Source organism: Canis lupus, chromosome 13 (assembly GCF_048164855.1).
Source record: "Canis lupus baileyi chromosome 13, mCanLup2.hap1, whole genome shotgun sequence".
Classification (NCBI taxonomy): Eukaryota; Metazoa; Chordata; class Mammalia; order Carnivora; family Canidae; genus Canis; species Canis lupus.
Genome location: NC_132850.1, coordinates 51,797,764 through 51,812,767, shown reverse-complemented (window position 1 = coordinate 51,812,767; position 15,004 = coordinate 51,797,764). Strand labels below are relative to the sequence as shown.

Sequence of the window (15,004 nt, the reverse complement as noted above, 5' to 3'; positions counted from 1 at the left end):
CATTCCATTCCACCACTAGGTGGCTCTGCCTGATAGAAAATTTTAGTGTCTAGGGCTTGGGTGTTTTTCCGCACACCATGATCTTGTTTAAATTTTGTTATCTTTTATGAGGATAAAAATGTGCATGTTTGGGGTGGTTTTGATCGGAGAATTATTTGGTCAGGACATGGGAAGTGTCATAGGAGAAAGGATTGGTGATTCAGCATTCCAGGGACCTGTTCCACACAATAGCACTGTGATTTGGGGGGCACCAAGTTGTTGGTAGGGGTGACTCAGAGGTGATCAGTGAGCAGAGAACTTGACAGAGTCTGTGACTGACACTTTATAATAAACTGGGCGCCTGGGTGGCTCAGTCAGTTGAGCATCTGCCTTCGGCTCAGGTCACGATCTCAGGGTCCTGGGATCGAGGCCCACATTGGACTCCCTGCTCGGTGGTGGCGGAGCCTGCTTCTCCTCTCCCTTTGCCCCACCTCTGCCCCTGCTCTCTCTCAAATAAACAAATAAAAATTTTAAAAAATTAGAATAAACTTTCAGAGCAGGATTCTATCTTCTCTCCCTCCATGTTAACCAAAGGCTGTGCCAGTCATCTTAAATGCTTCCAGAGTGCAGTCACTGGTCACTGGGCAGTCCAAACGCTGGAGCGTCCCAGGGGAAGATTGAGAGTAGAATGTGGTTGGGGCAGTCAGACGTTTGTCTTCTGGACTCTTCTTCTGCACCTTCCCCAAAACCTTATCGGAGAGGTGGTCACCCCACATCTCACACATCAGGCCCTCACAGTCCTTTTTTTTTTTTTTTTAAGATTTTATTTATTTATTCATGAGAGACACAGAGAGAGAGGGAGGCAGAGACACAGGCAGAGGGAGAAGCAGGCTCCATGCAGGAAGCCTGATGTGGGACTTGATCGTGGGACTCCAGGGCCGAAGGCAGGCGCTAAACCACTGAGCCACCCAGGGATCCCAGGCCCTCACAGTCCTAATGAGCCAAGCCTAGGCTCTGACGTGGAAGTCCACTTTGTATTGAAGATATCAGGCATTTCTCTTAAAGTTGCATCACTGGCTCAGGAAAGATTCTATCCTATTTAAGTGAGATACCAGATACTAACAAGCAGATGAAAGAGAAAAATTCTAGGGGGAGTATCACAAAGGAAATCACAGAGCAGTATTTTCTCTGCAGTTTAGTCTTAACCTAAAGATGAGTCACTGTGTATTTCTGTGTAGGGTTCACTCACATCACCACCAAAACCCTATAAATATCTTATTACCATAACTCTGACGAATACCCTCCAATGATGCGAAACATAGGGGGTTTTATAGACCTGCCTCCTGATCTCTGAAATTATTGGCAACATGGAAGAGACCTAATGTTAGAGAATTACATGGTTATGACAGCATCTTAGAAATCACGTTTCTGAAATACTGAAAGGTTGGTCTTTAAAATAAGCTGTAGCTCATTTCTGCCTATAAGACAAAAAGCCTTAACTGATTTGGGGGGCTGCTTTATGCTAAACTATTATTTTTTCAGGTGAATGTCCACATTCTTCTGTTGGTCCAGAACTATCTGGCTTTGATTCAGAGGACACTGGTCAGGCCTTACCCGCTCAGCGATGTCAGAACCAGGGCTATTCTACCAGCAATGGCAAATCCCAGGGCCTTGGTGCTATAAGGACGTTCTGATTACTCAAAGAGCAGTACAATACTATAAAGCAAATCTAATTTTTAGTCACCAAAAACTCCGAAAGATACAAAGCACTTAGAACAAAGCCTGCCACAAAGCAAACTCTCAATAAATATTGATATTATTATTAAAATTCATAGACATAAATTCACTGCACTTTGGGCTAATAAGCCTGTGTCCAAAGGCCCAGGCACATCCACGTTAGTGGTTGGGGCATTTTTTTTTTTAAAGCTTTCTATTTTAGTTTTAGGTGTATAGCAAAATGAGCGGAAATGACAGGTCCCATCTGCTCCCTACCCCTATACACACACAGCCTCCCTGACTATTGGTGTTCCACGCCAGAGTGGTACATTTGTCGCAATAAGTTAACCTACTTTGACACATCAGTACTCCCAAAGTTCCCCATTGGCTTTAATGTCTGAGACTCATCCTTCCTCTGCCATTTAAGCAGTGAACAGGTGACTGTACTGCTTCAGAAAGTATGTAACAGTCACTGTAGATTGAACTTAGTAGAAAACATACTTCTCCATCCTCTTGCTAAATTAAGACTTCCAGAATGCATTTAAAGAATTCAATTCATCTTGATGCTAGAAAGACACCCTGACACAGAACCTCTGTTATATGTAAAGTCTTTGTACTTCTGGAAAAAGGGGTCAATCTGGTCACCACCCTACACTTAATGCACTATGTGGGGTGTAAAGACTTTTCTCATCAGGATCCATAGTCTCGAGTCTTTTAGAACTCTTCCCACATATCCCATTGACCAGCCATTGTTCATTACTTTGCCCTGTCCTCATTGAATGGACATTTTCTTTTATGTTGTGGAATCTAAAGTTTAGCACAGGATTTTATTAAGGGCCAGAGAACACAAAGCAGTATGGGAAGTTTATACTATGGTTTTCATGTCTTTTGAAAATCAATAAGAAGAGACAACAAAGGAATTGTGTACAAGGGGGAGTTTTATATTCATATTTCCTACCTTAGCATTTCTCCCATAATTCATATCTGTTATGTGTGAGACATTGTAAGTGGAATGCTGTTTAAGGGTTGCGGCAGGGCAGAGGGAGAGGTCTGCCCTAGAGTCGAAGAGAATTTCATCACTGGCATTGTTAAGCTTTGCCAGCACTCAGTGATAACAGAGAGCAGATCTATTGAGTTGGTTATATTATTGTTTAAATTCTCTGTAAAGAATGCACTGCCTTATTGTCTGCCCCTCCCAGCACCTTCCTGAATGCTGCTAGATAGTAGTAACCACAAAGATAGACTCCCTTTCATCATAGTGCTTACGGTCTAGCCAGCCTGTCCCTTCTTCCCGAGGCCTTTATAGTTAGACAATTTCCTGCAAGCGTAGTGTTTCTGTCTCTGCAAGCTTAGGTGACGAACCACAGAAAAGGAATGGCAAATATTAGCCGAGTGTCCATCTTCTTTCCCTTATGCCAATTGGCCACAGTGATGAGTTTATATTGAGTAATAGCATTGGGAAAGACTAGGGAAAAAATTGATTTGGTTCCATCCAAGTGGATTTATAATTTTGAAAGCACATTAATAACAAAAAATAATAAGACATTTATATAGCATTTTATACATACTGGATGCCTGGGTACTATCACGTAGGAAGTTGAGCAGTCAGAGAGGGTAAATAACAGCATACCTGTTCTGGTTTTGTGATAATTCTATTGTTTATTTTATGATTCACATCTGAGCTCAATGACATAAAAATGGATCACTTCAGTATTTCTCGGGAAAATCTAGGTTAGTTTAATAAAGAATTTCGTGAATTTCTTCCTGTCTCTGCTCTTTGTCTTTTTTTTTTAGAAAATTATGATGATGTAATTTTACAAAATATATTTACTGAACAACCCAATATGTGCCTGGCATTGTCTACATCACATCAGTTCAACCAGCTAAAAATGAAATAAACTGTATGAGTAAACCTGGAGCTTGGAGCGGTTCAATGATTTGTCTAATTTACACAGCAGGTTTATGATAAAACTCAATGTTTCTTTTAAAACTACATTTTTGAGACGCCTGGGTGGCTCTGCGGTTGAGCGTCTACCTTTGGCCCAAGGCGTGATCCTGGAGTCTCGGGATCCCCCTGCAGGGAGCCTACTTCTCCTTCTGCCTGTGTTTCTGCCTCTCTCTCTGTCTCTCATGAATAAATAAACAAAATCTTTATAAAAAAAAAACCCAAAATTACATTTTCATTTTCTTTTATTAATTAGTTAAGAGATATTCCACAAATTAGAGATCAAAAAAATAGAAGGAACACTCAGCAGCAAAAAAGGCAGCCACCATGAGGCTAATGCATGAAAGTATTTGGTGAATGATGTATCCATCACCTCATGTATTCATGGATGAGACTGAACCATTAATTGCAAGAAAACAGCAGTTTTGGTGAACTGTGTTGGCCTCTCGGCTCAAGTAAATCTCTGTGGCCCCTTCCAGTTATTTTCTCTATGAGTTTCTTTCCTCTTTTCCTTTCTAGTCTCTCAAAAGTCCTTTTAAAACTCAGTAAGTATTAAATAAGAAGTATATTGAGTGCCAACTGGTTTCCCTCAAATCTGAGCTCTGTATTTTGAGGGATACAAAATAACTGCTTATTAAAAAAAAAAAAAAAAAAAAAGGAACCGCTTATAATCCTGCAGGATGATACCTTCAAATAACATTGTTAAAATGCAAGTGTGTATGTGTATGCGCACGTGCGTGTGCATGTGGTGGGTGAGGCAAGATGTATTAAATTTAATAAACCACAGCATTGCTTGAATAGTGGCCCAGATTATGTCTGCTGTGGGCATGATCTATGTGTGTTGGATGAATGTTAGGCCTGGGTGTGATGTTAGCCAGATGTGTGACCTCTATAATTCTCTCCCTACCCATCCCACCTCCCTCCCACCCCTTCCCTGCCCCAGGGCCAGGGCCAGGGCTACTTCGGGAAGGAGAAGGGATGTTATATTGCTGAAGAGAAAGGGAGCATGATCTAATTGTGAGGTGACTTTGTGCTGTGCTGAGCTCTGTACTCCCCCCACACCAAGTTAGGAAGCATCATCACACAAGAAAGGTTTAGTGCAGGTTTATTGCCATCTTTGGAGCGAGGAAACATTAGCTGTGGTCACGAAGAGGAAGTGTGAGAAGATAAACTGGTCAGGAGAACAAAGATGGCTGCGCCCCGGGGGCACTCGGGAAGGAGGCCTTCAGAGCTGTCCTCATTTCACTGTTAGCTTCCCAATTTAATGCTTTCTTAAAAATCATAAGATGACGCTTTGTCATCAGTTCAATTTGTTTTTACAGTTTGTGGGCCTGTTACTATAAAGGCTTTTGCGAAAGCTGTCCCACATTCTTAAAATATCTGCATAACACTCAGAAAACGTACTCTCTGATGCCGCGGCCGTAGACAAGACGCTAACACTGCGGAATTAACACTGAGGCAAGCAATAGAAGTTTGAGGCAGGATCACTTATTGTATTTGGTGCAATTGTGTGGCAGTGGGCCAAGATATTTTTAACAGGGAACTCTAGGATCTGCCAGAGTTGGAAACGCCTGGGCTTATTTGATCATTTCACAGAGATGATAAGTAGCCACAGGGACAGCAGGGAACACGTCTAACTCGACAGAGGAATGAGCGGGCGAGCGAGAATGCCTCCGGGCGCAGGTCGTGGGCCGGAGCCCAGGTTGCTGACTCTCACACAGGCCTGACGGCCACTGCGCCACCGCCAGTGAACATTTGCGTGTGAGAGTTGCAACACTAGGAATGACCTGATGTCCCACGGCTGAGGCAATTGGTATCCACTTTGGGACAGTCTTGTGTGGCAGGCCCTGTCACACTGCTCGCAGGCCACAGAGCCGAGCAGAGAGTGCCAGGTGTGAGCTCTGGGCTCCTTGGTGCTTGAAGTAAACAAGTTCTGGTTGGTGACGGTGCCACCAGCTAAGCCCTCAAATGCTTGTAGAGCGTTTTAAACAAACCACATTTAAGTACATTCTCCTCAGAAATGGAAAGTTTGGAGGCGCCAAACTTTGGCTCGGTCTGTTAAGCATCTGCTTTCAGCCCAGGTCATGATCCCAGGGTCCTGGGATTGAGCCCCACATCGGGCTCCCTGCTCAGTGGGGAGCCTGCTTCTCCCTCTGTCTCTGCTGTTCCCCACCCCCCATGTATTCTCTCTCTCTCTCTTTCAAATAAATAAATAAAATCTTAAAAAAAAAAGAGAAAGAAATGGAAAGTTTGTTTTGGAAGATTCTTTCTTAAAGACTTTGCATTTTGAAGCAGTCAGTGTTCAAGCTTGTGTTTAACCAAAAAACATTTGCTAGCATAGAATCTGCAAAATAAGAATAACATACATTTGTGTGTTTGTGTCAGGCCGCTAGTATAGTGCCTTACGGAGATTTGCTCACCTATCCTTTACAACAACCCTGTAAGATACATGGTATTATTATGTGTGTTTTGCAGATGAGATAAACACAGAAAACTGAGCCTAAAACAAGGTCAATTTGCCCAAGATCACACAGCCAGGAAGTGGCTGAGCCTTGATTCAAGCTCTGGCTGTCTGACCCTGTGCTCTTATCTACTACGCTGAAAGAGCCACTGTTAGCACATACTAACCTTAGTACTGCCATAAAAACAACACGAGGTGTGAAATACCTAGGCATAAACTTAACCAAAAAATGCATGGCATAATATAAAAAGAAATGGTTCAATTTTATTGAGGGACATAAAAAATTTTTTTAAATAGAGAGACACATACTGTGCTCCTGAAAGACTCCACAATGCAATAAAAATTAAAATTTAGAGCTCTGTCTCATGCCATAGATTAAAATAGACGCCAAATAAGATTAAATGCTAAAAAAAGAAAAAAGTACAGAAAAAATATAAATATTATTATAACTTTGAGGTAGGGACTAGTTGAAAGCATGACACACGAATCAAAAACCATATCAAAAAAGCATAGATTTAGAGGTGCCTGGGTGGCACAGTCCGTTGAGCATCCAACTCTTGGTTTTGGCTCAGGTTATGATCTCAGGGTTCTGTGATCCAGGCTCACATGGGACTATATGCTCAGCAGGGAGTCTGCTTGGGATTCTCTCCCTCTCCGTCTTCCCTCCCCCCTGCTCTCTCTCTCAAATAAATAGATAAATATTTTTAAAAAGAAAGAAAAGCATAGTTTTAAACTACATTAAAAGCTCTAAATTTCTTTACTTCAAAAAACACAATAAATAGAATGAGGAGGAAAAGGAAAACTGGGGAAAAGTATTGGCAATATATGTATAATGAACAAAAATGATTAATACACAAACCAATAAAAAGATAGTCCCATTCTATTTATTTATTTATTTTTAAAGATTTTATTTATTTATTCATGACAGACACAGAGAGAGAGAGGCAGAGACACAGGCAGAGAGAGAAGCAGGCTCCATGCAGGGAGCCCGACGCGGGACTCGATCCTGGTCTCCAGGATCATACCCCGGGCTGAAGGCGGTGTTAAACCGCTGGGCCACTGGGCCTGTCCAGTAGTCCCATTTTAAATGAGTAAAAATTATCAATATTAGCAATTTAGCAAAAGAAAAAAATCAAAATTACCAATAGACCTTTAAAAAATGTTTCTTTTTCTTAGAAATCATAAAAAGTAAAGGTAAATATGACGATATTTTCACCTATTGGATCAATAAAAAATGAGAATAATAATATCCAGGATTGAAAAGGAAATCTCCCTAAAGAGAATGTGGGGAGGAAAAAAATCTAGGGAAGGGGTAATTTGACAAAGGGCTATTTAAGCTTTAATATGAGATACATTTTAGCCTGGCAATTTCTCTTCTAGGTATGTTTATGCAAAGGTAACAACTGGGAGTGTGCAAAGATTTTTTTTATACTAAATAAAAACTGAAAATCAGAAGTAGTCTACAGGTTTAACAATAAGGACGTAGTTTAAAAAATGGTTTTTGGTCTGATGAGACACTAGAATGCTCTGTAGCCACTAAAAAGATACTGTATTTTTATTAGCAAGGAATGATGTCTGTATGTGAATGACAGTGAGAAAAGCAGATCACAGCGTGATATGCATAATATGATTCCATTTTTGTACCAAAGAATGTATATCATGATCAGAGGAAGGAAGTTTGGAAGAGTACAGACCAAAATGTTAACTGTGGTAAGATTGTTAGTATTTTTCGTTTTGCTTATTTGTTTTTGTTTTTTCGTTTTGCTTATTTGTATTCATTTTTTCAACAAAGAGTATGGATTGGTGTTTGTTTGGTTTTTGTTTTTTAGATTTTGTTTTATTTATTTGTTCATGAGAGACACACAGAGAGAGGCAGAGACACAGGCAGAGGGGGAGAAGCAGGCTCCCTGCAGGGAGCCTGATGCAGGACACGATCCCAGGACCCCAAGATCATGACCTGAGCCAAAGGCAGATGCTCAACCACTGAGCCACCCAGGCATCCCAGTTAAAAAGTTTCTTAATCTTCCATCAGCTTTCCATTTCAAATAAGTTTTGCTGTAGAAGTTGTCTTTTGCTCACAACTGCCCGCCTCCTCCTTTCCCATCGATGGTCCGACCTTATCACAGCTTCTTCACAGCACAAACACCAACACATAACCATACACACATTATCTCCCCTCTCCTTCCATGGATAGATCTATTTATCTATCAAATTGCTTCAGTCTTTTTAGAAACACATGCTGGTTCCCTGAGCAGGAGAGCTCTGAAGCAGGCGTCAGGAGAACCTAGCTGTTGCAGACTGTACACACCTGTGAGCTAAGGAGTTGTGAGGTTCTGTTGATTATTATCATCCAGGCACTTTCTTGGAGACAAAGGTCACTTCAAGTAGGGATGTTCTGGAATTGGAGCGAAGGGACACAAAACTGAAGAAAGAAGTGGGAGGAGAGGTAGAGTGGCCTGCTTTCCAGGAGATGTGGGTGGAGGCATGGTCTCAGTGGGAAAAGCTGCAGAGCCAGATATGTGGCCAAGATAGCCAAGTCAGAAACAAAAGCACAAATGAGCCAGCACAGTCATGTCCGAATACCACGTCCCTAATTTATGTCGACTCACACCCCAAGATGCATTAGGCATCATTAGGATTGAATTCTAAATGACACCGAGAAGGCATCTCTAGATCCTTTGTGGATGTGAACAAAATGGGCTTTTGAAAACACGCCAGGACCACGAACTCCTGAGAAAAAAACAATGCATGGAAATTTTTTAAAAAAGGAAGGGGGGAAAAAAAGCAATTTGGCATGTATTCATAGGAGAATGGGATTAGATCTATTTAAAGGGGGGGGACCCCCAACTCCATCTGGTTCTCTCCACATCAGCACAAGGGAGGGATCTTAGAGCAAGAGCTAGGGATTATTTCTTGGCCTTCATGGATTTCCTCCTCAGGGATCAAATATAAAATCCAAACCAAGCTTTGTTTCAGAAATTGTAAGCTGGACCCTGTTGGCTTCCTGATCGTGTACGCTCTCTGGAGTCCCCTCCGTAGTGCAGTGACCAGCTCTCGGTAGCTTCTTGGAAACATACCATGGTTCTGTTTTTTTACAGTGACAGTGAATCCTGAGACTGAATGGTGCTAAGGTTTTCCAAGAGAAGCAGCCCCGGAGGGAGCCTGCCGAGCCTGCCAACAGAGGATGAAGAGGATGCGAATTTAATTAATTTCAAATCAACATAGACACAAGAACCTTTTGCTGTTTCTCCCAACGCCCACTCTTCCTAATGATGGCATCACCTGTACTTGGAAGAATGCACGATTGAGAAGCGCGAGGGAAGAGGCTTGGCTGCCGTCCTGGGCCTCTGAGGGAGGAGGACCCAAGCAGGCTCTCGCCCCCAGGAGCGCCTCTTCTCTCCTCCAGGCCTACCCCTGGCTGCCCGGTCCTCTGGGCCATGCTCTCTAGGTCTTTGTTACCTTTCTGCTTCGTTCCTCAAAGTTTAAATCAGGAAGCTGTTTTATATATGGCTTCCTTCTGGGTCACCTTATTACCTAATTAGCGCTGGATAATTTCCTCTGATTAGTCAAGTCCTCTGATAGGTCATGTGCATTCGGCAGCAGCTTTCCTCAAGGCGAGTTACATCATGGAAAAGACAGAAAACAAAGCGAGCGTTTCACTGTGTGCATCATCCCAGGGGCTTGGTAAGCTCATCTGCCTGCCAAGAAGACAGAGTGGGAGAGGCCGCCGTCCGGAGGAGACGCTCTTTGGGGCCTTGGGGACTCGAGTTGGCCAGAGCCCTTGGGACCTTCTTGGAGGAAAAGGGATCTTCAGTGACAGAGCAAAGTGATTTCCTTCTCAGCTACAATCACCGGCTTGTTCACATTTCCCCAAAGCTCATTCTTACTCTCGCCACACCTCCCCCGCCTGTGGTCTGGGACTAGGACATGGGCACAGGGTGGGTCATCTGTCAGCCTTCTATGTTTTCAAGATCTTTAAGGTCATTTGAGACAGACAGAATAGGAATAGGAAATACCTGTGCCTGTGGCACATATCACTCGTCGCACTCTCCTGTCAGGCTGGGGCAAGCCTGGTGTCCTCCTCGACACGGCTCTCCGGGAGGCCACTATCAGCCCATCAGAGATGACATTCAACACGGTCTCTGTTGACACCCTCGCACGAGTAGCAGCAGTGCACCGTGCAGGAGGGCCTGCTTATCATTCCCACTCACGTAAAATCAATCCTCCTTTAATCCTTAATTTTCTAATTCTGACCTTTAAAGCAATCTAGCAAATCGGAGTCCTCAGGTCTTCTACGACACTTGGTATTTTATTCCAGGGAAGAAGAATGAAAACTTTATTTATTTTACTGTCCTCATATCAACTGCAGGGAGATGAGGCTCACCAAACTCTTGCTGTTGAATGGGGGGGCTTGTGTCTGGAAGGCCGCCTTGAGGCGTAGCAGAAACGGGCCTTCTCCACCCTCTAGCTGGCATCCGCCTTCTGACCTGGGCTCCTCGTTTTGAAGGCAGGGTTCCAAGCCAGGGAAATCTTTCCACACAATAAAAGAAAACTATCTGCTTGTGTTTAACCACTGCTATTATGCTAGCTTGAGACTTCACAAGGCCTTGGCGAAGGACAGTCTTCACGGTATAGAATTTCAACAGATTGATCTGTCATATTCTCGTTAGCACATCCTAATAGGGCATTTTTGTTTTCACCCCTGTTCTGCATATTCATACTCAACCTGCAGTCCACGGTGACTCTCAGATATTTCTGCCAAAATTGCCATTTTCTGAATCACCGAATCTATTTTGTTACTTTGTTTCTTCTCAACATTTTGACTCTCAGAAGAGTCTCAGATCGCTTCCTTCTCTCTCTAGGTATCCAAGATTTTTGATGAACTCTGAGGCCTGTACATTTTATCCAAGTCTATCAAATAATGGAGACTTGAGAAGTTCAGAGAACTATAAGGGGTCTTGGAATCTCGTTTTGATGAAGCAATATTTTATGATACGATAAAGATATTCTCGTTCAGTATTTAAAATCACTTCAAATTCCAGCAAGAGAAACTTCAGCAACACGCCATTCAATTTATGTCTGAAAAATGTACCGGTGTCTATAAGTGCACAGTACACAAGGCATTTGTTTTAAAGGTAGTTTATTCTTGGCCAGGTGTATTAACCAAAGCTGTGAAGGGTCAATCCTAGCGCCCTCTTTTTATTACTGTTCAATTAATAGGTATCATATATTGAGGATAATTTCAAGAATTGCTTTTAAACCCAAAGTTAATTTTATGTTTCAGATTATTGTTAGTAAAAATTTAACTAATTGGCCTTAATTACATAGCCGATCAGAACAAAATCTGGCTTCAGAATATTTTAAAGATATGTAAGTTTCACTGCATTTTTGTACATTTTAAGCAGACTAAGTTAACAATATTGTCAAGTCGAACTCCTCAGGAAACTTATTTAAATGAATGTGTAAGAATATCAATCTGTTACTCTTAACTCAGTGATGTGACTCCTCTTTCTGAGGAGCTCGTTGTTACCCAAACACATACAGCACGGATCCAACTTCTTATCCATTGGGGGAACAAATGCTTCTATCAGTGTAAATGGATGCTTTAAAAAATGCTTTTGTCTATTTTTAAATTTTATCAATTTGTACCATCTCTGGAAGAAGGCCCCTATGATGAGTAAACATAAAATATAGACTTCAGTTCCAATATCTGTCAGAATTAACACAAATTCAGAATGTAGTGGAGTGATAAGACACCGTTTTATACTAAGAAGACACTGCTGAAATTCTCACTGTGGGGAAAACATTGAAATTTTATACTGAATTAAATTTACACATGTTATGTTTTCACTCTCAGGAGATACTCAAGGTAAATCCTGGGGTTCCATTTAATATGTACAACAGGCAGACCAGGGTAGCTTCACTCATAGATTACATTTCCTCGATCTTAAAGTAACCAGAAGAGTCACTGTATAACAGTGTGGAGTGAAATTATTCAAATTGGTTATTAATAATTGCATAATCCAAATAATGAATTGCCTAGATTTGTTTATTTGTTTGAGCAGCTCTGTGACATTACCTTGGTACTGTCCCATCTGGTACTAAAATTTTATTTTCCTCCTAGTCCTTTTGGGGGTGGCTATTTGTAGATACTTGGTGGGGTTTTTTTGGTTTGTTTTTTGCCCTATTACCTTTTCTAAATAACATGTTATATTCATGAGATACCAATCCATGCAAATATATATGAAACTAAAACTTTTTAAAATCAATTCTATAGATACTCTAAGCTCTTCTTGAAATACTTTAAAAAGTTAAATTTATAAACCAAAGTACATCCAGTAATGTGAAGACTTTAATTCCAGTGCCATACAAGTTTAGAAATACAACACTGAAGCATTTAAGACAACCAAAGGTGAATGGATTCGCTTCCATTAGACTTCAGGTGTAGAGGGCTCAGGTAATTATACTCCTCATTTCCCATCACAGTATCATCACTGGCCTTTGGTGCTTTATAAACAAGGAATTGGACCTTTTACAGAAAGCATATTCTTCACATTTTTCACCTCTTTGGTCTGCATGTCAAGAATTCAATGAAAGATATGTAGAAACTACAAATAGTAAGCAACATTTTTTCTAGTGTGAAGATCAGTGGAGAGTGATCACTAGATTACTCTGACTTAGGTGAAACCCCTGAAATTATAAATAACATCAAGAACATGGGAAAACTCTGCATGTTTAATAAATGTCAGACTTCAGAAAGGGCGGAGATTGTAGTTTTCCAACAAGTTAAAAAATAATCTGCTAGATCATTAGTAACTTAGCATGTATACATCTTGTTTTTAAAAGTAAGTGAAAATAGTGTAAAAAATGTATTAGACTCTCTCATTTTTCAAGCAGTAAAGTACTTCCTCAGAAGGTCACTGAGATCATCAGACATTGTATTTACCACTTGGCTTCAATGTATAAATCCTACCTTGTAAGCCCCTTGTAAGAAATGGTCCCATCACTATTGGTTAGAACTGATTTGCAAAACTACTAAAGTTGTTTGTTTGTTTCAGAGAGGGAGGAGGTTAGGGACAGAGGGACTGGGAGAGATGGAATCCCAGTGTGGAGCCCAGCATGGGGTTTGATCTCACAACCCTGAGATCATGACCTGAACTGAAATCAAGAGTCAGACGCTTAACCAACTGAGCCACCCAAGTGCCCCCAAACTATTCTAGTTTTAAGACTGATGAAAGGTTTTAGGGTTTTTTTTCTCCTGCCTTGTATGCTGAGAATAATATATGTAATAATATTTTTCCTTTACAGCTTATGGCTTTAGATTTGTCAGATATACATGTATATATGTGTAAACTGCTCTCTTCTCAGCTGCATGATTTTTTTTTAGAAAAAATGAATAAATCCGTACATGCTTGTATGCTAACTTATTTACTCCACAGTGATAGACTTAAAAGCATTTCTAAATTTAACTGAAAAATAAAGCACTCTAAGATAGGAGTAAAGAATATTTTTGACATTAGTTTCTATGTAATTAACGTATACCAAGATTTAAAGTAAATGTTTATTTGAAGGTGAGGTATTTGTTTACTAAAATGTTGCTGACTAAGGGTAGAGGAGTGACTTAAATATCTTTTTAAAGGAAATTCCTTTAACTTAACTTCTGTGACTTTGAAAAAGAAGGATTGTTACCTTTGATGATTATGCTCTCTTGATCTGTATACCTCTTTAAATAAATGAAACAATACCAATTTTAAAAGTTCTTGTAGAATTGAACCTGCCTTATACAAAATTATCTACCCTAAAAATTAATTAGATTTTCTACATATCTAAAAGATATTATAACACATTCTTGTCTTTTCTCTTTGCAAAATATTTTTAAATTGAGAAATGCGATTTTAATTGTCAATGGAATGTAATTTTTAAAATTATTTTTAATAAAAATAGAAACAGCTCAGAGCTAAAGCCTTCTCTTTTGCCTGATTTCTCACTTTCCTTCATGTCTTTGAGTCTAATTTCATTTTCTACACGTTGGCATTATGATAGCTAGAGCAGGACTGACGAGCAAGTTCATAACACATAGGCCATACGAAGACGTCTTTGAATGAGGATGCATTCTTGCAGGGCAAAAAAACTAGTCAGCACATTGACAGAGAGCAGAAGGATAAAAGGCCCCAGCAAAAATAAAACCTGGTCAGTGATGGCAGCATTGTACCCCTAGAATCTGTGGCAGGGTGTGCTTCCATCCTCTCCTAACCAGAACAACTAAGGGACCGAATGTGGGACAGACCCGCCTGGAGATGGCTTGGACCCAAAGAGCGACAGTCCTCTGGCATTAGAGAAATGAGACTAAGAGAAAACAATAATGTTAACTGTAACTAGCATTTATTGTGTGTATCAGTTCAGGAATTAAGTTTAGCTTCTAAGAGTAGACACACAGAACACAATTGTTTTAAGCAAGATCTTTTCTTCTCACGCATCAGAGTACAGAGGTAAGCTGTGGTGGTAACTGCATGGTCACCTGGGTTCCTTCTAATTCTCCCCCCTCCATCAGTGCGGAGCTCCCATCCTCAGGGTGGCTGTATGATGCATATGCTCTAGCATATGGTGGACGAGGGGATCCATTTATTTCCCACCTCCATGAATCTGTACAGAAATTCCTCCATCTTGTCCCATGTGGTGACTCCTGACTTTCACCTCATGTGAATGTGCCTCTCTGTTTATAACCTGTCCCTGTCCCATTCTGGGTGGACCTCCATTTTTCCTCTTTGCTTATACTGTCCAACACTCTGCCTTCAGAGACCTGGAATAGATATATCTGGAGAAGGAGCCCAGTGAATTCATGTCAGGAGTTGTGTTCTGAGTGGGGCTGGAAAAGGGAGTGAGGAGTATGTGAGGAAAAGCTC

General features: G+C 41.0%; 1 protein-coding gene across 6 annotated transcripts in view; it reads left to right on the top strand.

The window, feature by feature from the left end:
- TMEM154 (transmembrane protein 154) overlaps window positions 1-14,063 on the top strand; it is a 45,874-nt gene extending 31,811 nt beyond the window's left edge. For 2 of the 6 annotated variants that reach the window (XM_072773648.1, XM_072773649.1), the window contains exon 8: window positions 9,200-14,063. In XM_072773648.1, the coding sequence (XP_072629749.1) occupies window positions 9,200-9,215 (16 nt within the window). In that variant the 3' untranslated portion in view covers window positions 9,216-14,063. Of the gene's footprint in view, window positions 1-1,521; window positions 3,457-3,489; window positions 3,612-9,199 lie in introns of those variants that run through there. The other 4 variants (XM_072773650.1, XM_072773651.1, XM_072773652.1 and 1 more) reach the window with 2 other exon arrangements.
- The last annotated feature ends 941 nt before the right edge of the window (window positions 14,064-15,004 follow it).